At 41.9% G+C, this 25,505-nt stretch overlaps 1 protein-coding gene across 1 annotated transcript in view; it reads right to left on the reverse strand.

Annotated features, from left to right (window-relative positions):
* The window catches only part of sema6bb (sema domain, transmembrane domain (TM), and cytoplasmic domain, (semaphorin) 6Bb), a 131,037-nt gene that overhangs the window by 46,537 nt on the left and 58,995 nt on the right, over nucleotides 1-25,505 (reverse strand). Inside the window, exons 3-10 of the mRNA XM_067597202.1 lie at nucleotides 24,253-24,367; nucleotides 17,306-17,366; nucleotides 17,099-17,161; nucleotides 6,684-6,782; nucleotides 5,122-5,212; nucleotides 4,649-4,768; nucleotides 3,915-4,003; nucleotides 2,870-3,087 (exon numbers count right to left, since the gene is read on the reverse strand). Of these exons, the coding sequence (XP_067453303.1) occupies nucleotides 2,870-3,087; nucleotides 3,915-4,003; nucleotides 4,649-4,768; nucleotides 5,122-5,212; nucleotides 6,684-6,782; nucleotides 17,099-17,161; nucleotides 17,306-17,366; nucleotides 24,253-24,367 (856 nt within the window). The remainder of the gene's footprint in view (nucleotides 1-2,869; nucleotides 3,088-3,914; nucleotides 4,004-4,648; nucleotides 4,769-5,121; nucleotides 5,213-6,683; nucleotides 6,783-17,098; nucleotides 17,162-17,305; nucleotides 17,367-24,252; nucleotides 24,368-25,505) is intronic.

Below are 25,505 nucleotides of genomic sequence, written 5' to 3' on the forward strand. Positions count from 1 at the left end.
ACTTTTCTTTGCATGGGATGTTTTCCTTGCATTCCTGCGCGGCTCCATTAAGCCTAATGAGCCCACGTTAGTCTACTTTAGCAATAGACATTTTCAGCTGCCAAAACAATAGCTAAGAAATAACGAGAGTTGTTTGTTTCCAATACCAGTCCACTGCAGCACAATGACGGTAAGCCTTCCATTTGACATCTTGCTTCTGTTCTTTTGACATGTACTTGCCTATTTGCATTGCTAAATAAAGCAGAAAGTACTTTCTTCTCTCTTCTTCTCGCCAGTCGTCTCATATTCTGATTCTTTTTTTTCTGCTCTCTTTTCAGTTTATGGTTGCTCCCTACGCCTCTCTCTTGACCTCTTGAGCATCAGGAGTGTTGAGTGCAGGAGGTGCTCAGTAGGAAATCCAAACTCTTCTTTCATCCCTCATCGAGAGGAAGGGCCTGGGGCTTCAGAGAAGGACGCACAAAGGAACTGGATACCAGGGGCGATTTTACACTGTGGAAGCAGATATTGAAGGATCCCAAAAAATGCAACTAATCGTGGAGTTGTGGCTGTAAAATCATCCCGGGAGTATATGGGCACAGGAGGAAATGAGTAACTTCAGCATGTCCAGGGGTGACTCTGGGAAAGCCCAGTAAAACCCTGACTTCATCCCCTTATTCCCATATAGTCTCTTATATGCTGCACAGGGCAAAATGGCAGGAGAGAATAGCTATTCCTGCACTCCCAGGTCCTGCTTCATGCTGTTTTCACTGCACGCTGCCAGCCAAAGCAATTTGTCTGGCAAGCACTTAGCCAGTGTGGCGCAGTGGGCCACACGGGGCCAGTGGGGGTTTTGCAGCTCACCTCACACATTCTCCCTTTCTCTTTTTGTTCATTTTCCTCCATCACACATCTCCTTATCCATCCATCTCTCTCTGTCTTGGCTGGTAGTTATTTAAAATAGGACTCAGTAACAGTTTACCCAAGAAGGGGTATGTGTGTGTTCAGCTGGTTCTCCTCTATGGCATGCTGTAAATGCTGTTATCTGGGAACCATTGTCAGCGTGTTTGCGCACGTGTGTGTTTGTGTTTGTGTATGAAAGTGAGTGTGCATCTGTGTGTGTAAAGCATCCATCTGTCTCGGCAGGCAGCATCCCTTCGTGCAGCGTAGACCTTCCAAACACGCAGATAAGATGCAGCTGATGAAACAGTTTTTAGATCTCAGAGAGCGAGGGACACACATGTGGTCCATTATTGACCTTGAGTTTCTCATCCCTCTCTCCCCCCTCTTGTTCACCAACTCCCTCTTTATTCTCCTCTCTGTCTTCTCTCTCCGTTCGCATTCGCTCACTCTTTATTTCTCTTCTTGTCTTCCCCTCTTTGTCTCATGTCTCTTACCAGGAGGTCGGGAGCTCACTGCTTTGAGAGACATTCCTGCAACTTGCAAATGGCCTTATTTTTATATCCTAAATAAATAGAGATGGTATTATACTGGTGACCTGACAAATAATAGTTATGCTGCTGGCTGCATTTAAGTGAGATACTGTATTGATTCCAGTAATAGCAAGCAAATAGCAAGCAGTCGCGAGTATTTCTAAGTGTTTGCTTTAATGTGTCTGCACTACCAGACACAGTAAGTGGTATCAGGGCCATTCAGGTGGTGTAAGGGGAGTGGGCCATCACAGAAAAATGTACTGAATACCTTTCTATGATTTGAAGCACTTAGACTGCAATATACTGTGGCAATGTCTTTTACAAAGGCATACAGAGTATCTATTTTTCTCAGTGCAACTTGGAGGATACATGATGAATGTTCCCACATTATTAACAATTGAGTCTCCCATTCAGCATTTTTCATACATACACTAAAAAAACCCTGCATCTAAGAATTTGTCTGTCAGTATCTTCAAACAAAGAGTGATAAACAGATTACTGAACTGTATCAGGAAAGAGACATGGGAAACAAGGAAACTATTGTTTATTTGCATTGGAAACAAAGAGAATTAACTCATCCCACTGGCAGTTTTCTCACTTGTTTTAGGGAAATCTAACACTCAACATTACATTGAATCCCTCAGAAGAATGAGTGCCTCTTTAGTGTAGACACAATCCTATATTTGGTGCATTTAAATGAAAGTGTACTGTATGTGTAGCTCACATAAATATTTTTGTCACATCCTCTTCTTCTTTCTGTTGTTCAATTTCTCTGGTTTGCTGTTTGTGTTGTCTTTGGCTCTGCAAATACTCTGTCTGCCATAATCCTCCATTTACCAGGCAGCACCAGTCTCTTCTCCTCTCTTCTCACCTCTCCTCTCCTCTCCTCTCCTCTCCTCTCCTCTCTTCTCCTCTCCTCTCCTCTCACCTTTTTCCAATTTAATCTTGTCTTTCAACAAATCACCCTTTTGTCCTCAGTGAAAGCATTCCATATGTCTTAAATTACTCTGTACCCCACAATCCTGACCTTTGTACCTCACACACAGCCTCTTTCATTTTCTCTAGAGCTTTGCTCGCCTTGGCCTGTAGGAAACCTTCCTTTTTCTGACTTCATAGGTGAAGGAACAAACTATGGCGGTTCATGTGAGTGCGATTACACATTGGGTGTGTCTCTGCAGGAAGTATGTCATGATGTGTTTTTACATCTACATGTTCCTTAAATAATAATCTCAGTATGATTGAATCTCCTTTTCTCTGTCTGCAGGACATGGATGAAATCCCACAGAGTCGAACATGCACGCACACACATAGACATAAATCAAGCTTCTTATTTGAAGGCAGACAGGTCGCATATTGATCTACAGTGTCTGTCTTTGTGGGTGTATTTCTGAGAGTGAAAAGCATATTTGAATTTTTTGGTAGCTTGTTTACCGGTACACATAAGTGTGTTTATGCTGTACCTGTTAGCCGGTGTAGAGAACACCCCCAGGATGATGTCCCTGCCGTGCATCCTGATGATGGGGCTGGTGGAGTGCAGCAGATTAAAGTAGAAGTGGGAATCACCAGGAACGGAGCAGTTTAGACGGGCCTTCAGGAACGACGTCCACTGCTTCTCTAGGACGCGTTGAGATCCACCTTGATCCCGTTTACACACGCGGGCCACACGCGACACCACCACCTGTGAGTAGTCAGGCACAGAGGAGCCCATGAAAGCATAGAAAATAAAGTTGACAGGCACATCATTGCCTACCGTACAAGCACAGCTCATATATAACTCAAATAATAAGCTGGGGAGTTAGGAAGTATTTCCAGAGTTTGGGTTTCATCTTCAAAAAGGCATATCTAAAAGCTTTTTTCCACTCTAAGTTGATCTCTAAGACTCATTTGCATACTATTTGCAATGCGTGAACTCTGTTTTGACAGATCATTGTTTTATAATGGTAAATTTAATATCAATTATTCATGAAAATGTCATCTCAAAATTGCTTCTTTGAACACCCCCATCCACACAACGGTGATGCTGTTTAAGTATCCATTTACTTTGCTCTCTGTAAACATGTCAGAGCCAGAGACCTTGAATGCAAGAACATCTCCCCAAATGGGAATTGCTGATTTATTAGAAAAGTGGGTTTCCTGATGCTGATAATTTTTTCATAAAGATGCATCTCAAGCTCTGTAAGGGCAGGAAATACACAGTCAATATAAAAAAAGGCTTTTCTCAGGTTAATATAGACATGAGTTGTTTACTCAGTTCGTGATTTGTTGGATTAGATATACAGAAAACAAATACCAGGATGAAAGGTCAGTGCAGCTGTGGGAAAAGAGTTGATATTGACACTCAAATAATAGCTACAGAGAACATATTAGTCCGGCATCTCCTTTCATGGCGTTGCACATTAAAGACACATTCACATATTCTTCTATGGTCCTTTTAAAAGACTCTCTGAATGGACCGGGACCAGCAGAGCTGAGTGTTCAGGAGGTGTGAGGACATGTTTTCATCACCTTCTCCAGGTAATTGAACTCCATGGCTATCTCTCTGAAGAAGAAGTAGATGTGAGGTCCCCACTCCACAGCGCTGACAAAATACGGCTCTGTATTGTGAGAGAGAGAAGAAGTGAGGGGGAGAAGCGTGGAGAGAAAAGGTTTAATGAAATATAGATGGACCATGCATCATTCACTCCCACGACACCGAGGTAACACGAGGGCAGTGAGAAAGAGGCAGAGGCCATGCTTAATTTCATTACATGCTGAAAGGGGATTTCACACCAAACAATAAGCACATTATGGCCCCCTGACGTTTCTGGGAACTCGGTTTCACGCCATGCATTTTGGCGCTATTACACCCTGGACTGGCTACGACCTGTGTGTCTGATATTGTGTATTTTTTTTACTGTCTCATTGTTGTTGTTCATTTTGACCGTGATATGGATGGTCCAGACTTAACTTTGACAGCTCCTTGTCCAGTAACCTGAACACAGAGTTGTCAGGCTGCTGACTCAGCCGCTCTGCTACTGACACATGTATTGATCCTGCATGCTGCTAAGTGATGTGGACACACACTCAACCCATCAGACGCTGTGGACAATATCAACAACAGAAATGATTCTGATGAGAAGACATACTCTAATATTGCACTCATGCGCCTACACTTGCTAAAAAAAACACAAACAAACATACCTTAACAAGCATTAAAAAAGCACACATACACACAGATGAACACACATGTCTGTCGGTACCTCTGAACCACTTGGAGTCGTGCTTGACGGTGCGCAGAGCAGGACTGTCCCCAAGGCTACGGTAGATCACTGCATCAATGGCCAGGAAGTCTGTCACTGTGGCTGTAAACAGATTCCCCTCTGACACACGCACACACAGACGCACACACATAAACACATAAGTGAGTTGGACAGCCTGACACAGAACAGTGTTTGTATTATTATACTGAAGTTTAAATCTGATGACGTGAACAAAGCAGATAAATATAAACTGAAGAACCACAGTGGCTCAGTATTGTTGAGCATATGTAGCATATTCAGAGGTCACAACATTTAGACAACATCTAGAGGAGCAATTATACTCCTCAACGATATTCACTGCTGCAATCAACAGTATCACAAAATGAAAGGTGTGATAGCACATAGCGTCGCACCGCCGTGCGATCCACATGAGGGCGAGGAAGTGAGGATCCAAACAAAAAGGTGCGTCTTACCTGCAAACAGAGCTACGTTGGCGTGTTTGGGATCATAAGGGCATCTTGCCATCCCACTGACTGTGTCTCCTACCATCTCCAGAGTGTCTCCCTGTTCGGAAACACACATACACACATACATGCATCAATCAGCAAACTCCCAACAATATGAATGCATCTACACAAGCATCATGAAAACAAGCCACAAGAGAATGGCAATTAGGGAGTGTTACCGTAAGTGCAAACTAATGATTCACTGGTGGCAATTAGGCACAGCAGCAACAACAAGAGAGTCACATACTCATGCATAAATAAAGCAGATAAACACACACACACACACACACACATAGACAAGACACATCTGGGTCCATACACCCACACAAGTTTCCAGCTCTCACAAACATACATGTATATACAGTAAAATCTCTGCCTGTCGGTGACACACACACGCATTCACAAATACGCCGCATACTTAAAAGGTAGCCACAAGCACAACTACTTCGACTGCACAGTCTAATTCTCATCTACGGTTGGAAACGAAATAAATTATAGGTGTCATTTCATTAAAACACAGCTATAAATAAAACAGTAGCTAGCATCGCTAACTAGTCCCCAGAGAGACAGACAGCCTATCAGGCAGAGACAGGTGTGTTACACACTGTTGTAGTATGTCATTAGTGGCTGACAGATAATGGGCCAGGTATGTCTCAGTGTCCCACTGTTGTGCTGTATTTGAAATGTGAAAGACAGAAAATAACACTTATCTGAAAAAGCCTTTGATAACGAAAGCATTTTTTTTCCCCACTCTCTCTTTCTCTCTCCAACTCCAACTGCCTTCATCCCTCATTTAATATTCCTGCAGAATGATGTGAAATCAGCCGAGCTGATGATTAATATTTATGTGTAGTTTTTCCTCCACAAGTTTGAAATTGTAACTGTAATTGAGCGTGACAGAGATTGGTTGGGAAGTGGAGCAAATTTAGCTGCACGATGAAGGATTCAGGTGAGTTCCTGCACAGTGTGACAAATTTGTTTTGTTTTTGACAGAGGAGGAAATATTTAGAAGGCACTATGGCTAATTAGTTGAATCAGGCCAGTTGACACTTGTAGTTTGAACCCTGGTGACTCTTTAATTGTTCCCATTTTCTCCCCCAACTGGGGAGTTGCTTTGCTCTCTTAACACAAGCAAAGAAACAAGTCACATCTTCACCCTGTACTCTCTGAATATCGGCCTCTTCCTCTTCTCACCTCTTTGTGTTCTTCTTGATTATCCGTCTCTGACTCTCAACGATAACAAGCTCGGCAGACCACAAAGTTTAACCACTGAGAAATAACAACTGTTGTATCTTAGGAAAACAAGGCACTGAAACTGCCAGACAACAAGGATAAATAACTCCTGGGGAGGAAGTCAACGCCGCCTCGAGTGCTGAACAAACAACTCTTATCACGCAGTAAATTTTCACCTGAACAGACTACTAATTGTGTTTTGGAAGCGGGGACTCTCTTCTGGAAAAAATAGATAAGCCATTTATCAATGACGTCAACAAACATAGTGCAAGGATGGACCTTTAGTCTTTACTTACAGTGTAGTTGGCACATAGTGGGTTGAAGGCGTTGGTCCCACATACAAACAGGCCTCCGTGTCTGCTGAGCAACACCTTCATGAAATTACGGCATTCATCCTGGAGGTAAAGAGAAAAATAGAGAAAGAGAGACTTTAATCATGCAGGAGGGATACAATTGAAGAGAATAAAGGCAGAATGAAGAACTGGGTTTACTTTTTGGAGACTGATTATCCAAACCGCTTGGTGAAATGAAGCTTTTCAGTTGCCTGATGTGTGGAATTATCACACCATTAACGCTGTCAATCATATTGATATAGTCTGGATGCAGCCCGCAGAGACTTTAAGTGTCTACCCTCTTCACACATGCACACACACTCACACAGCTGTTGATTGACAGACAGTAATCCAAACCAGCCTCAGGATTTTAAAACAAACAGCAAATTCAAAGCTAATTTCGTCACCACAAGGCTTCAAACTACATCAAGCTAAATGACAAAATAAACCTGAGTCACAGTTCCCTTCCACTGTGCTCGTTCTTTGAAATGAAAAGTCGTTTAAGAACCACATGACTTAATAGCTGCTTTTGCCCCACAGTGTCAAATAGTAATGAATGTTGGTGTAGTGAAATGGAGAAAAATGACTTTCAAGTTAATCTCCTGCCTTGACAAAAGTATAGCCTGTCAGTGTGTTTGTAGTGGAAATTACTAAACATATGCAACCTCTGACATACACTTTACACGGCTGTGATTATCACAGAGTTCTGCACCTACAGCACAGTATGGACATTTTGTTATTTTCTCTGACCATATTTTTTTTACCAGCTTTTCACACCATTTACAAAGAATGGCACAAATTTATACCATGGACTGAGATGAAAGGGAATTGAATGATTACCGGAAAATACAGAAGAAAACGCTGATGACAATTTGTATGCGAAAGAGTTTGAGGTTGGTAGATTTTGAGGCAGTGGTTCCAACCATTATTTGGCATGTGACCCCTTAAAATGAACAAATAGTGAACTCTCAATACAGGTTATGTCTTTAGTGTGGACATGACCAGTTTAACCAAAGATGGATTTCTCCTCAGATTGTTTGATTTGAAGGATTTTTTTATAAACAGACGAGATAAATGTTTTCAATATTTCACAAGAAAAAACTAAAATTCTTTTCTGACCCCTCAGATTTATCTTGGGTCCCACTGGGGGAGTCTTGACCAATTTTATAGGAACCACTGTCTCAAGGACCAAAAGGTAAAATGAAAAAAACAAACAAAGAAAAACAAACATTTTTTCCAGATGTATTCAACCTACACTCCAGCCATGACCTTTGACTCTGAAAGCCAAAAAGTACAGTGGTTTGCCTTTGCAGGGCCCAGTCAGCCACCTGTATGTGTGTGTGCAGAGTGAATGGTGATGTACAGTAGATTGCTGGTGGACAAACCCCTTCCCCCAAACTACTGGTGTCCCAGCCAGGATGGCACCAGCTCAGCCACACACACACACACACACGCAGACACACACAAACACATGCACACACAGCAGATGGGGTCTACTTCAAGACCACTACCCGCATTATGTCATCGGAAAGAAAAGTAGGACTGGAGCAGAAGCGGTGGTGGTGGTGATAGTGGGAATGTCAAATGACACTATGTACGTGTGTGTGTGTGTGTGTGTGTGTGTGTGTGTGTGTGTGTGTGTGTGTGTGTGTGTGAAGAGATCAGAGGGAAAGCAGGGATATAAGAGACTAGTGAGTGTTATTCCAGATGCTCCACCCTGCACCCCTCCACTCTTCCACCTTTCCACTTCACTCCCTGCAGGGTTCTCATTTTTCAACAGCAAAAAAACAGCAAAGACGGAAGTGTTTTCATGTGTGGGTGTACAGTGTGTGTGTGTGTGTGGGTGTGTATGTGTTGGGTGCAGGGGTAGTGTCAAATGCGAGGTGTAAATTTCGAATGGCGCAGCACTATGTGACAAATTGAGGAGTGACAGCGACAGTATATGAGTGTGTGTCACTCCCCCCACATGCGGCATGTGTTCATGTGTGTCTAGTACATATATCTCTGCGTGCGTGTGTGTTTGTGTGTGTGTATCTGCATATCACAGCACAGATGCATGCTCATGTGTGAGAATCATTTGCATGCTGTTTGTCGGTGGGGTTACAGTCTGTCAGCTCGGTCAGAGCTGTAATCACAAAGCCAGATGAAGCACTCTTAATAACAGCCCAGTCCCAGTGCCAGCATCGCAGAGAGGGGAGTAAATGCTTAAAAGAGCCAAACCATTGCACAAATGTGAGCGTTTGGCAGTGTTATTCTGTATAAAATGAAACATTTCACTACTACAGGACAAAAATAAGGGGTTAGGTCCTTTGTTGAAATACAATGACTCAGTTTTGATTTCCTTTTGCGCTTTAAAGATATCGTCAAAATTCATCCCCTGCTGCATACATGCATTACATTAACCCTTATTCATCTATTCCAGGAAGCAATTTGGCACTCCCAGGTATGGGTCTGTCTTTATTCAAAGCCCAATTCAGTCAGCAGGATTATGGTTTCACTGTGGTTTCCACATTAAAAAACACAAACCAATTATAGAGGATCAAGCAGTGAATCACTGAATTAAACAATTATATAAATCCAAATGCTGTACATCCTGATGCCTCCTTCTTCTCCCCCCTGCCTCCTCTCTTCTCTGCGCTCCCTCGCTCCCTGGGCAGAATCCAGACAAAACGCCACCTGTGCTGGCTGGCAAGCCTTCCCGAGACCCAGACGACTGCAGCCCTCCTCCTCCTCCTCCTCCTCCTCCTTCCTCCTCCTCCTCCTCATGCTCCTGCTCTTCTTACTGACAGTGGCAGAGCTGCATGGGCTCTGAAAAATGAATCTGCAGCACAGATGAATTACACAGGAGCACGCACCTAAGCACAAATATGGACGTAGTTGTGAATGGAAGGGGGGGATTTAAGAACGAGAGAGAGGTTGTGGAAAGATAGGGAGAGACGTGTGTGTGTGTCTGTGAGCATGTGTGCAAATTTGTATCTGCATCGATATAAACCGGACGCTATGCAGGCAGCAGACTTTTAATCAGTCTCTTGCTCTTAAAATAGATATTCGCCAGCCTTGTTCTACTCTGCAGATGTTGGCCGAGCAAGTGCATTCCTCTCCTTTGCGATTCTCGGCACGGATACAAACATTTTCCTTAGATACACTGTTCCGTACATAAAAACACGCATATCTAAAAGCATTCATACATACACACATTAATAAAAGTGATCAAACGCACACACACACATTAAATGGGGTTCTCCGTTGCTACAACATATCTGCTCAAAACAACCTGCAGCAGTCAGACTCCATTAAAACTGAGGAGTCTCCACCTTCTGCATCTGCTTTTCATCTATTTCCCGGAACTCAACCTTTCGTCTGAGATGATAAACAGTCTCTTCATTTGGCCTCAATGTTTGTTGTAATGACAAGGCTTTATCCCAAAAACCCTAACAAACATGCTGTTTCACCTCCAGCTACAATCAGCATTCCTGTGTTTGGTCTCACCAAGATACAAAACGGGTCCGTACGTCGTAAAATCTTTTTGCTAATTTTACTGCTTCGGGAGCAACTGCAGCATTTTTCATACTCCAATAAAATATAATAAGTTATCATCATGACCTGCTTTAGTAATGTTCGTACAATTGGAGCCATCTAAGGCAGTACATCAGGCGGTCGTATTTAGCAAGCTGCTAAATCTCCAAAGTTTCCATTACATGCCTGGCTGGTCCCCTGATGTTAGCGACCAGGGAGAAGAGAACGTTGCTCTGCCAAGAGCCGCCATTGAGCCAGAACTCTCCCACACACACACACACACGCACACACACGTACTGTATACATAATACACAATTACACAAAGGTTTGGCGAGCCCTCTTCTCCACTCATTAACAACAGGCCTGTCATTTCCAGAAAAATCCCTGACGCACAATTTTGACTGAAAACAGAGTGACTCTACATGACAAGAAGAAAATGTGTGTGTGTGTGTGTGTGTTGTTTGTGCACATGTGGGCGGAGGATAAATTAACAGCGGTACCAAATTAGCAGCAATGTGCTGTTCTGAGTGCTGCGGTCTTACTCAGCATGTTAAAGCTAATCCGTGTCCCTATGCAACCCTTCGTCTCTGTTTGATGGTAATTCTGACTGAAGACACCACAGGCCACAAACAAACATCAGACACCAGAGTGAAGGAGAGAGGGGGAGAAAGTGAGATAATAGAGATACCGTAGGAGGAAAAAATAGAGAGAGAGAGACAGAAAGGAAGCAACCGAGAAAACCAGAGAGTTTATCCAGGCCAGTCAGCCATGTGGCAGCCTCAGCGGTGGAGCCGACCTGCAGCAAGACCTACAGATCGAGGGGTCAGCTGAGCTCCGCTCCCTGGTGGAAACATACACACACACCATTCAGTCCTTGACCACAACACTTAACCTGAATCACCCTAGGACAGATTTGAGTCTGACTACCTGCTGAGAAAATGATGGCTAATTGTCCTATTAAGAGTATAAAATCACTTTCTGGAAGTGATTCATAAATGTGATAGCATATGCTAGCTGGTGGGGAAATTTGCTTTTTGGGAATATAATGTATGGAGAAAAGAAGGCTATGCACACTTGGTCCACTGCAAATATTTGATGATAAAGCCAAGCTTTCGGTCAATCCTAGAGCTTATAATGACTTCATATCTATGCTTTGTCGGGTAAGTACACATGGGAAAAGCAGTTAACAGCTGTAGTACCAAAGTCCATATACATAGGGAACTCCACAAACAATGGATCGCAAAAACTGAGTATCAGTCAACACAGAAAATGATTGGGAAATCAAAAAGTAGTAAAAGGGAAGGAAATATTGCAGAAACATCAAGAAAAACATTTAGTGTTTTTTAGAGTCGTGCAACATTTGCTTTGATCAAGATCTAATGTCTGAGAGCTTGGTTTTATCATTCATTTTCACTGGATAAGTATTCAGAGCCTCCCTGTCTTCATATTCAATGTATCTGGCATTCTAGCACTTTAGCATTGTGTAATGAGTGTGATGATTGATTCATAAGTATTACTTTTGGGGGAATATAGTGATGGGATGCTGTGAAATATACATTAAAGGTTGAGCTTAATTCAGTTTTAGTTATGTAAAATCAGCACAGATTTAAAAACAAACATCACACATTTAGCATCAGAAGGCATATTAACTAGATACTTTATACATATGAAGCATCCATTACAAGGAATGAAAGTGAATCCACATGTGGTTTTTTTTCGAATTGATTAATTTTGGAGCCAAAACACGGCTGTGAAACCCTATCTTCTGACGGTTCTGGTTTTATCTCAGTTGGACAATTGAAAACCCAGAGCTCCTCCGAGAGCACGATCAAAGCAGTATTGATCAAATATCTCGCTAAGTGCTGCTTATAACGACGCCCAACCGCTCTTTAAAGGTGCTCTATATGGGATTGCCTTCGTTTGCATGTACAGTACATCCCACACCGCCATGGCCTGATGTGTTGGCACAGAGCCACCTCTGAGAAATGTCTCATCCACTATCTCTTGCTCTGTTTTTTTGTTTTTTTTCATAGGAAGAGAAAGGTAAGGGGAGAGAATGACAGACAGAGACAATGAAAAGGGCAAATACATGAGAGATAAAAAGAAACAGCGGAAAGCAGAGGACAAAGGAAAATATGCAGAGAATATGCAGATTGAGTGACAGCGAGACCGGCTGTTGCATTCATCAACAATCGTTTGGTCAACACGGGAGAATAAAAAAGGCGAACGAATTAGGATATTGAATTTTCAGCCTAATTAGTGAGAATACTATGTCCTTTGTGATCAACCAAGCGGAAACATTTAATTACAAAACCAATTATGAGGTGGCGAATGTATCACATCTGACACGACCATCCCTGAAGCAGAACAGGACATTTTCAGGAGGTGAAGTGGAGGAGAGGGCGGCAACACAGAAAATCACAGTCTGACAGATGTGTTTGTCGAGGATTTCTTCTTAATCGTGTTCATGTATGTGTGGGAGAGAGCAGATAAAAAAAGACAATCAAAATCATGAATATGTATGAACATACTGTATATATAATGTATATGAGAGTTGTTGATCCCACCCACATGTATGTAAGAACCTGCACGATGCATTTGTGTGTGCCAGAAAGTCTGTTCTTTTGTTAAATATGCAGTCGGCCCAGTCGACCTTCAACATGATGATCAAAACAGCAACAGAGGGAAACAGAACCTGTAGCAATCCAATGAACTCCGATACAAAAGCCCTGCAGTAAAAAAAAAATCTATACTGATACTGTGATATAAAATTCAATTGAATTTGGTTATCATAACATAAAGATACATCTGAAATGTTGCCTTTTTTTAATCTTCTTGGCCGCATTATGTTTTTGTTCTACAGTTTTCTGAGCTTATTTCAGTTCTAGCTCAACATTTTTTAGATGTCCACCAACCTCAGGACTCAATGCGAAGGTGCAGTAAGGCCTAAAAAAATCAAATATGAAGAAAATAAGGCTCTTCACATGTATGGTCCAGTGCAAGTCTACTGCATCATCAGGGCAAATGTTTGAAAAAGGTACCCTGTTTTATGTTGTTTATTTGTTTTATTTATCATTTTATATGATGTTTTTGTATCTGATTGTGAAGCTATAAAATAAAATTGACTTACTACTTATTTGGTATTACCATCAAGATATTTGTTTTAAAAATCATAATATTTGAGCATGTAAGGAATCCCCAGTGCTATTTCCCTTTAGCTCATTTTATCTATTAACTCAATTTCCAGAGAATGCACTATAACACAATATATATCACTATTTTAATATAAATTACATATACTATTCTAGTTTTTTTAACCATAGATTCTACTTTTATGAAGGTTTCAATGTTTCATCTTTGTTTTTGTTGTACAGGATTGCATTATATAGTTAAATGTGTGGTGCAACTTGTTAAATACTCTTTCAAAAGTGTTATTTGGAACTGAAAATAGCTGCACTTTAGTCACATTTTGAAATCACCAACAAAAAAACCCCCTGACTATGGTGAGTTCACGATGTCTGTATTAGTTTTCAGAAAAACGTATCGGTTGTACTCGTGTGTGCTTATGTGTAAATACATTTATACACACACACAATCACGTCCATTCATATGCGTCTGAGCCCAGAGAGCTGACAGAGAGGACCTGGCAGCGCTCTTATCTTCCTCACATTGCCGTGTGACTCACAGCATTACCAGGCAGCACAGTCATTAGGGGCAAGAAGACCTTTCATATCTAAGTCAGCCCCACAGCTCTCCTCGGGGCCGGCCAACAGGGACCCACACACACCCACCCCTCTTCTCTTCTCTTCTCTCCTCTCCTCTCCTCTCATTTTTCTCCTACCCCCCTCTCTCTTACCCCTCTGTCTTCCTCTCCTCCCCTCCTCCTCCTCCTCCTCCTCTCAGCCCAGCTTTTTGTCTCTGTCCCTCTATTCTCCATTGTGTTTCGGTCTGGCACTGTCTCACACAGATTTAATGTCAGGTGTTCTTTCAGTGTGTTAAATAAGTCATTTTTTTTCTCTGCCCGAAGGGGACAGAGCCCATGTTTCCTGCACCAACCACAACCACTGCACACACCCACACACACACACACACACACACACACACACACATAGCTGTTTATGTGTGGCAGACAGCATCTGGGGATGTGTGGGTGTGTTGGAGATATAAGAAGTACCGTATTTCCTCAGATAGTGGCCGGGGCCTTTATTTACCTCAACTGCAGCGGGTACCGGGCCTTTATTGGAAGCAGGCTTATATCAGAGAGACGCCTTCATTTCTAATTCTCTCTGTTTGATAAGTATATTTGCTCATATTTTAGTAAAAAGCCTCCTTGTTTTCTGATCTGCTTCCGCTCTGTTAAATTTTTGTTACTGCATTACCGGTAATCCACTTACTCCGACGTGCAGAACAATAATTCCAGCGCTTTGGCAGTGCACCTCTTAGCTGTAGCATGCTCATGGATGTATGCTCGCTGGCTTAGCCAAGTTACCCTGGTTACCCATGCTCATGTAGTGTCACTGCTGTCATTATTATTAAAATATGCACCGTTATCCCCGTATTTAAACAATATCATGTCTCCTCCATCCCCCTCCACTCTCTGTGATGGTCATCTAAAGGTCTACGCATGCACTCATAGAGCTGGAGATACATCTACTATTTATGCTTAACTGGCATGCACGTTATGTAACAGGCACCAGGAGTTTATCCACCCTTGTTTTTTCCCCCCGGTCTGTTTTTGGGGCCAGCCTTTAATTCTTCATGTCGACCACGCCCCCAGCCATTATCAGAGGCTTTTAATTGGTTACATCTTTTATCTGAGGAAATACAGTATTCAGTCGTTGGCTGCTGGTGGCTGCCGGGATGTTTCACCCCATCTCTTCCTCACCGCCTCGGTTTTCCAACGCCCACCTGCATTTTCTGAGGGCACACACCGCATCCCTCAACTCAACTCAGTGGAACAAGTTCTATATAGGAAAGAGTGGCTCTGTCCCTCTGATCGATGTGATATGTGTATGTGTGTTTGCCGGGTTGGATGAGCAGGGACAGTGAGATGAGCCTCCCTTTCTTATGGCTGCGCCAGCGGGCATGACAGCCAGATGACTGGCACAGTGAAACAAAAGCTCCAGGCACAAAGGTAGAACACGTGCCATCATTTAGAGGAACATGGTTTTTGTGTATGTGTGTGTGTGTGCGTGTGTGTGTATGTAAAAGAGAGAGATAGTGTAAGAGAAAAGCTCTCAGTGACTGGACATGAATTAGACATGACATGATTTCAACATATTTCACTGTCAAACTATCACCCAATATCCAATTTGATCTACTGTCATTCTACAGGATATAATCTCTGCATATAATCTGTCATTATTATGGCAGATTTACCAACTTTCACCCCAAAATCCAAAATTTGTGTCATTTCAGGCTGCAAGAAGACACTGTTGAGTGCAGTTTACAGCAAATGATGGAGTGAGCTGAAAAATTGCTCAGAAAATGCTTCAGGCAAAATAAAGTGAAGTAAAAAATTGTGACAAGTTAAAAATCAATAAATGCTTACACATTGCTTCCATCTGGTCACAGATACAGATCTCTGGCCTGGAAACAGCCACATTATGGCAGGAATTTTGTCCCCTCTGCCATAGTATTGCTAAACAAAATACCCCGATGACTGTAACTGGTGTATGTGTGTATGAATGTGGATGTATCCCATATGGATGTCTTTGATGTAGTTATGTTGTGGATGTGTATTGTATTAATGTATCTCTGTATTCATGTGAGGCTCTGTGCAACACATTTCTTGAAGGACAATAAAAAATCTTTCTATCTATCTATCTATCTAAAAAACATTTTAGTGTTGCAAATGATTTTTAAAGTCAACACAGATGGAATTCTGTATTTGGTGACAAAAATACTTCATAGTAAAAGTGATGTTTTTTTATTCATTATTTATGATGATGCAATTAAATGTGCTATTTTCAAATTATTATTAAACTGCATGTAATTAGCCCTGCATTTTTTATCATATAATAAACAAACAATGCTCCAAAAAAAGACAGCAACTGTGTGTTCTAGCTAGAGAAACTGGGTGCTTGCACTCAACAATATAAATCAATTATCAAAGGTGGCACACCATCAAAGCAGCCAAAGTTTGTGGATCCTCATATTTTATTAAAATATCATTGCTGTTGCAAGGCCTTCCTCTGAGCATGAGTTAGTTAGTGTTCAACAGCAAGTCGCTTATATACAAAATAATTAAGATGCTGACCTAATTCAACACAGCTAACCCAAAAAAGGGAGCGAACTCTCAGATCGCCACAAGAAGAAAGTCAGAAGGGCAAAAGACAGAGACCTAAGGCTAGTGACTTTAACAATATGCAACCTAGTACAGAGGACAGGAATACAACCACTGCATCATTCAAGATTATAAGAATAGTTTAAAAGTAAATCTTTCATTAGGGCTTGTGGGGATCATTGTGTTGAGCCTGTCTGCTCTCTTGAGGAGAGATATTTTGGGATATCACCTCCTCTGATGAGTTACCTTTTCAAAGTCAATGAAACATAAGGAGGATGGTGGCTTCTTTGTTATGCCTGGTCATTGCATAGTCCAGATTTTTTGTTCTAATGACTGTTTTATGCTCTGAAATACAGACTGAGAGCTGTTGTAGTCGTATAGGCCTTTCCACACAGATACTGTGCATCAACATGTTGACTACATTTCTAGAGTTACAATTAACTTGCCAATAGGAATGTTTTTTGTAATATAAATGACACTCAATGGAAAAATCAAGCTCATTGCCCTGAACTGGACTGAGAGAGACGGAGAGAAAGACAGATCGGTTTGAAAAAAAAAGAATATGGAGAAACCTCACCTCATGCTTGCCCTTCATCCTGCAGATCCTGATGTCATTCTTGTTTGACTCCCATGTTCTTTTCTACATAATAAAAAGCAAACAGACATACTGCTGGTTAGTTGCATTTTCTCTAAGGTAGAAAATGACATTTAACGGTCTAATGACAAGTAAAACATCTGCCTAGAAGGTGTAAATGTTATGTGTGTCTGTCCTGAAGGTGGTCACCTTGCTGTAGAACATCTCATCTCCTGCAACGATGTCCAACTCCACACGGAAAAGGTCATCCCTGCAGAGAGAGAGAGAAAGAGAGAGAGACAGTGGCAGTAAGCCAACAGAGCAATATCCAAAGCTTAAAGGGGAGCTATTAAGCTCATTTCCAGCACTATATTTTTATTCTGGGACTCTGCTCAAGTAGCTTTGCATGATTCACAGTTCAAAAAACTCCTCATTTATTTTATACTGGCCTTTTAAGTAGCCCCTCAGTTCAGCCTCTGTCTCTTAACAAAAAGTCTTAGCTCCTGTCTCCTCAAGGCCCCCCTCCTGATGAGCCCACTCTGTTCTGATTGGCCAGCTTTCCAGAAGCCTGCCAGGGGGCAGCCGTGTCAGAGTCGTATTAAGTTACTGCTGATGCAAACCCAACATTTCCTGCTTTACTGCTTCATATTAAAAGCTACATCTATGCTATGACGTCTTTCAGAACCCTGTGGCTAAACTTTATTTTTATATAGTCTATGGGCTACACACAGCACGGCATGGCTACGCTAACGGTGCTAGCTATGCTAAGTAGCTGCTAGCCGCCATGCAGGCTCTTTGTATCCATGTGTTGGTGAGACACTTTGGTCAGTAAATGTGTGTTTTTAAAACTTATTTCAGGACTGCAGTCAGGGACTCCACTGTTAACGCCCCCTGAGGATATAACTGAAGCTGTTTGTGCCGATTCAGAGCAACGAGCAATAGGGACATTCAGACACTGGGCCAGCTGACCAATGTTGTAACTTCATCACTTAGTCAGTCACTAAGTCAGTCAGTGACAGACATGTCAGTTTACAGGGCTGGTCTGTGGCCAGTCCAGCCAAAAAAATGTTGGAAACTGAGCGTTCAGAGCAGTCTGAAGTCAGTGCTTTTTGCTCACAGAGATTACTTCTACATATGTTTACCTCATTATTTGACACTTTGGCCATGTTTAATATGAACATTACAACATTGTAACATTATATATGTATATATATATATATATTATATATGACTGAAAATAAGGAAAAGCACAATAGTATGAATATTTCCATCACATACTGAATCTATGTGGTTTTTATCGCTAAATAAATTTCAACCTGGTGTATATCTTGCCACAGCATGTGCAGTAATGCATACACATTAGAGACATTTATTCCTTTAAAGTCGATCAGACCCACAGAGATTAGGGAACTGCTTTACAATGTCTTCTATTTCTCACCAATATATATGAGAAATGGAACCCGACTACATAATGATGTCTCATATTTCCCCTTCGCCTTTTGCCTCCGCTCATTAAACTTGACTTGCTGCATTGAATTTGCTGCAAGGCCCCAAATTCCGCTTATCCGTCTTATTCAAAAGCCTGAAATTGAATTAATGGATGATTTATAAAGTTGTTATACTGATGCCTGCACACCCCCACACGCTGCCTACACGTTGTCCAAAAGCCGACACCATGCCTGTATTCATGATATTCCAAACACTTCTTTCTCGCACTGCTAATCTGTTGTTAATTCTGCGGTAACCTTGGACGCTCCTGTGCAAATTCCTACTGAATGAGAGATGGGCTAGACAGCTAACAGCTGACGTTTGCATATTGATCAAGGCCTTGGTATCTGCTGGGATGGATCTGAAGCTTGGGCTTCATCTACGCAAAGGGCTGGGCTCTGAACAGGCTAATCTGTAAATCTGCCATAGCCGTGTTATTGCAGCAGTATCGATCCCATCTCTGATCCAGCTCTGCCTCCCATCTGCGCTGCATGTTCTCCCCTGGTTTCTCCTTTTTCTTTGACAGAGGGAGGGGTTATTTTGTGTGTGAGTGCATCCATGTACAAGTGCTTGCTAATATGAGCATTCATACCAACCTCAGTGTGTGTTTTTGCTTGTTTTTCTGAAAGAGAGCGCTGTGAGAGTGTGTGTTTGACGAGATCGCAGGTAGGCCAAGAGCCATCAGGTTACTCTTCTTCTGAATAATTCATTCTCACTTCCTGCTGGTGCGTTAGAAGATTCCCGCTCATACTCAACCTCGCAGGAACAGGACAACGACTAAGTGGCGAAGAAGTGCGAAATCACTAAATACTTGCTCGCCGCGTCCCTGCTTAACAGGTCAGAGTTTAAGCGTTCTCCAAACAGTGGAGTGAGCCAGAGTGTGAGGCATAATCTCATCCGGGCTGCTTCAGCAGTGTCTCAGCATTAACATAATGAATATAGCAACAGGCCTCCTAGTCAGAGTGGCTGGCAGCCAGCACTGTTGCCTCTGATAGTGCAGAGGAGGGGGAATTATTTATGCTGCTGTTTCTCTTTCTCTTCTCTTGCCTGCTCCAGGTTGTTTGAATGATGCAAAGCCTGTGGCCTGTGTGTTTTTGTTTGTTTATATGTGTTAGTGGATTTAATGTGTACTGCATGTAGGGGACGGTAAGGATTCAGGGTGTGTATCGAAAGACAGACTAACATGAAGATTTAATTATTCTTTATGTTGCAGGATGTGCACACAACCTTGTATATGACTCATTGGCTCATAAATCTTCACAAAGACGCCTCAACATATACAACCCAGGCTTAAGACCTACAAATCAAAAGTCTTCTATTTCTTTCTCTTTGGCCTTGTGTATGTATATGTGTATAGGCATACGCACACGCCTGAGCTGTTATTGCTTAAACCTCTCCAAACCTTTTTGACCTGGCTAATGCAAAGTCAACACAGAATCAAGAGAAACTGTCAAAATTTCCTAAATTTCTTCCTTGACCAGCTCATGAACTTTCTCCTTTTGGCCCATCAAACAACTGCAGACTCAAGGTCAAGACCTCTTAAGCCTCCAAGTTTTCCAATATTTCTTCTCAGCTTTCCTGCTCTTCTTCTGGCTAGCTGCCATACTGTGGTTCAGTGTGAGCAGTGCTGAGCCTCTCTGAGCCTGGAAGGAGAAGCTGCTCCACTGGATGAAATTGAAATGGAAAGATTTGAGCTGACCACCCAGTTACCCTGGCACTTCTGCTGACTGAGGGAGAGTGTAGCATTTGTGTGAGTACCAGGGTGTCTATAAATACATGCCTGAGTAAGTAGCCGTGTCCCAGTTCATGCTAATTCTAACAAGTGAGTTAGCAGTGCTCTCAAAACTGAAACCCAGGTAGTAAAATCATGCACACTACCAGCGCTAAGTTCATTGAGTAAGAAACATCTTGGTCAAAGACCAAGAAAAAAACATCTCTCCACTCGAGCCACAGGCAGCAACAACCCATCATGAAGAGAATCAAATCACAAACACCTGAGACAATGTATCTGAAGATCTTTGCAATACAGTATAAACCAATATATTTATTGTGGTGTTGTAGCTCCACACAGAAATGTAGGAGCTGCTGAAAGCTGGGGGAAAAAAAGAAAACTAATTGTCGAGAGAGTGGTGAGACAACTGCAGGAACATTTTTGACAAAAAAAGTTCTGTTTGGGAAAGCTTATTGATATTTATTTATAAGATTTTTGATTTATATTTTTTCTCTGTTACATTTCTAAAATTTGAAGCAGTTGCAAAGTTGACATCAGTCTATGCTCATGATCTAAAGTAACATTATTTGCGTGTATGCTTTATACTCCTATGGTATATAGTGTGGAAATAGTGACTATGCTGTGTGTCAGTGTGGGATGTCTTCACCTGTGTGTCTATGTCTCTCCCCACATACTTATCCTCGTCTGCATGCTAAGCTTTCTCTGCCAGCCACTCTTCAGTTGAACAGCCTGGCAGCTAGAACTCCCGAGCTTCCCAGTCTTTGCCACAACGGTGCGTCTCTCTCTCTGTCTGCCATGAGGCATTTGACCTGGCTGTGGCCACTGCCTGACCCCTGCTGACCTGTGAGGTCAGTGTCTGTGGGCTAATAAACTGAGAAACCACCAACCTGGCAGGAAGTCAGCACACTTTCCTTTTCCAGCTAAAGTGAAACCTAAACACACACACACACAGATGGCAAAAACCTCTTAGACTTTATTGAGAGTTGGCTTCGTTCCTTTGGTCATCATGTCCAAAGGTAAACACTCTCCAATTGGTTTATATTTGTGTGGATTAGCCCTTTGGATCTATCTGAGGGCTGAAGACCACAGGATCCACAGCTGCTCATCTTGACAGCAATGAAATGGGGCTTAACACAGCAAGGAGCTTTACTCCACCTGCCACCAGCCAAATACATAGTTTACTTTCATTTAGCAAGGATGGAAAGAGGACAGGGAGAGGTAGCTTCTCTCAGCAGGTGCTTCGGGCAGGGATTTAGCAGCGCTAGCAGTCTGAGCAGCAGCTATGCTAATGGTGACAGGATTTTGGGATGAGTGAAGCGTCTTATCAGGCCGTGCACTCTGTAGCAGCTTTTGGCAGTCATACCTGCCACCAAACAGGTACTTATTTATACATTATACATTTTAAACCCCTGCCTCCCTGCTGCGCTGTCTTTGGCTCACACACTCGCATGGATCTGTTCCCTTCTAGACAGCCACAAACACTATTAGCCACTTACAAGAAATATATAAATATACTCTTGAAACTCTCTTTCTCAGTATCTTTCTTGCAGCCATCAACACCCGCCCTCTCTTCTCTCACCATTCTTGCTGTCAGTCTAGCATTTCATTAGCATCCGGTGGACTGAGACATTCATATCAGTTAACCTCTCCTATTGAGTAACAATTTTCTGCAGCTGTAAATTGAAATGCACATCTCTCAACCTGCCTCTCGGCTCTGGTTATATTTTAAAGTAGACCTACACACTACAGTAGCCATAGTTGTCTGTGAGCAGTTTTATTATGAGGCTGCATGAACGTGTATGTTTATAGACCCTCAGGGCAGACAGAATGGCTGCAACCATGTTACATAGTTTGATATATTTACTACTAAGTCTCAGCGGTAAGGTTAGACCAGCTGGAGGCCAGGGACTGGGTCGTTTCCTGGACCACAGTGGCGTCTCTTATTGGAAACCACTTCAATCTTCTTTGAGACTGCCACTACAGAAAATAACCAGCGCCATATGTGGAAACTGACTGTGTCTCTCTTTCTTTTTTTTAAGCATGTTTCAAGCTAAATTAATTTTTGGACAACACGGGCAGTAAATCTCGAGGTGTATGTTTTTTGTTAGCTCAGTCTGTTTCAGGTCGGCTCCTGAATGGCTCCAGGGAGCAGCAAGCAGTTTAACAGTGTAAACCTGACGCAGCTGAGCAGGCCGTTTTTGTCTGGCCCTCCTGACCACCAGGATTACTGTCCAGGATCAGCACATTCACCAGACTGACAGACATGTGGGGACCATCATCATATGGAGACCAAATTAGAGAACATGTGCTAGGCCAAATATCAGCCTTCAGATTCAGCTTCTGTAACAGATTTGTTACAAAAATGCTGTCTGAGTATCTGCTGTAATATAATTAGTGTTAGCAACTGTTTGCTGTGTTGGCTGTAAGTCTGTAAGATCATATCAACATGTAATCAGCAGAGGATGATAACTTGTGACTAGCTAGTAATACAGTTAGAGTCGTGTTTTTAATTATGCACACAGCTGACCTCTAAATTTTCCTCACATTTTCCTCATTGCTATGGCATCATCTTAGCCTTCAGATACTTTTGGTAAACAAGTCCCTGTTCTGTCTGGGTGACCTTCACTCATGACTATGTGGTCATGACTTTCTGTTTAGTTTTGTTCCTCCTGTTAGGATGAGACAACTAAAATATTTATCATTCTTGTAAGTAAATGTGTTGTGGCATCTCATTATTCTCACACAACTTCAACCTGAGCAGATGTCTAATCAGGCAGTATAATTTAAAAAGTGTGTGCAGGGCCTTTGAATATTGCAGGATTTTGTTTGTTACCCCTGATTTAATTTGTTAGTTGATCCAATTCTTGTGTGTATAATAGAATATTAATGCAAACAGAGGTGCTAAAACTTTAAGGCTTTGGTTAGGTTGGACTAATGTTCAAGGATTGTGCTTGTGTGAGTGTGCTAGCATGTGGACCCCCTGCTCTCACAGATTCTCCAGCACTACCACAGTGAACAGCCTTGTTCGTTATGATGTAAATAATACCTGGATGTACTTCACACAGCTTTCCTTTGAGCTGAATGATAACATTAGTGTGTTAGCATGTTAAAATAACCACAGGTACCATGTTGACATGCTGACCAAAGTGTTGAACAAACCAACCTTTTAATCAACTGACATATTTATGTAATCCTGTTGTCATTTATGAATTCAACAGGGAACACTTACTTCTCTGCAGCAATAGCGTCTGATGGTATGTTTTATTAGTCGATTTAGGTTTTGGGCTCAGACGCTGTATCTTAAAAGACCAGTGTGTAGAATTTAATGGCATCTAGCAGAACAGACTTGGCAGTAATGGAATATTATGTTCATAAGTATGTTTTAATTAGTGTATAATCATATGAAAATAAGAATTGTTGTGTTTTCAGTACCTTAGAATAAGCCCTTTATATCTACATAGGTATCCTACATGGGGTCCTCTTCCATGGAGGCAGCCATGTTACACTGCCATGTTTCTACAGTAGCCCAGAATGGACAAACCAAACCTTTTGCCTTTTTTTGCGAGTTTCACGGCCAAGTAGATTCTTCTACATGGTTGGAAGGGGAGGGTGAGGGGAGGGGTACTCAGTTGGTTGCAATCTGCAACCTCACTGCTAGATGCCACTAAATCCTACACACTGGAAAAATAATGTCCAATGAAAGTTTCGTATTTTGCTTGGCAACAAATGTAGTGATAATATTCTAGCAAATATCAGAGCCGAAAATGGCTCTCATAGAGATATATTTGCACTTGTGTGGTGTAACCAATCAAAGATATCACACAGGTCCCAGATTTCTCAAAGCTTATTTATATGTATAGTCATAAATGAATTGCTTATATGTTCATTAGTATGTCTGTGTGTATGTGTGTGTGTGCTGTGCTGGGGTGTGTTGTACCTCGCTCCAATGTAGAGTGTCCGATTGACTTGGAGCATCCTCTGGATGTGTAGAGGCTCTTGTCTCAGCCATGTTCGGTGAGGTCGGCCCAGGAACACTGGATACCGTCTCACCACTGTCAGTGAGTAAGAGACAAACACACACAATTACTGATTCCAACCTGACAACCATCTATCCAAAAGTATATTGTGGTTTGTGTTGGTGTTGTTGTTTCAACAATCCAGCAGCCCTAACAGCTTTTCAGTGTGAAGTGGAGACAACATTTGAAACCTGCCATTTCAAACATGAACATCTCTGCTACATTAGATGCAGCGCAGAGCACAAAGACACAAGAAACAAAATAATCTTCTGAAAGTGATTCAGATGTCTGCGCTAGACGTCATAGTCTATGCTAATGTTATATTCACAAGTTTCGTTTTTTGACTGATCGGAACTAACTTTTGATGAATTGTTCATTTACACTGCTGCTTTTTTTGTGGCAAGTTCTGCCAACTGATTTAAAAACACAGACATACTTGAAAAACATCAAAATGGTAAAACAAAATGTTCACAGTGTTCCAGAGAGTTATTCTGTACATTGAGGATGGGCAGCCTTTAGGGAGAAAAATCAAAGATAAAAGTAGCAGAGCACTTTTAGCATCTTTTTGTCATGTCATCCAGCAGTTGTGCAAAGATCCAGAGAAAAAAAAACAGCAGTGAAGAGAAAAGCAGACAGAACTGTTACATATAAATCAGATAAATTATTATGGAAAGCAGGATGGCTATCTGTCTTTGACCTTGACTGAGGTGAACAAGAGAGTATTTTCATCTGATATTCTCTCATCTTCTCTCTGCCATTACTTTTTTATATCCCACCCAATAGTTCATTCATCTTTCCTCTTCTTATTCATCTTTATATTTAGTCATTTATGCTCTAGTCTTATCCTGTTATTCCTTTCATTCATATAAATGTCACTCCATCTTGGGACCCACTGTGATTCATTCTCTTTTCTCCTTGTCGTCCACCTCCACACTTTCCTCTATTCGTCCCATCTGTCCATCTAGATGAGCCTGTATTTTGTACTATAAGCCATACCTGCTGTAAACTGAGCCGATCCAGTGTAGCTCTCAGTAGCCTGACAACATCTACGCTCAACTGTTTGGTATTGATACATCAAGAAGGGTCTGGACTCAGCTGGGAAGCCATCAATCAATATTATTGAACTGCAATCAATCGAGGTCTGGAGACTGCCAAGCTGATATGGAGACTAAAA

Source organism: Thunnus thynnus, chromosome 8, assembly GCF_963924715.1.
Source record: "Thunnus thynnus chromosome 8, fThuThy2.1, whole genome shotgun sequence".
Taxonomy (NCBI): Eukaryota; Metazoa; Chordata; class Actinopteri; order Scombriformes; family Scombridae; genus Thunnus; species Thunnus thynnus.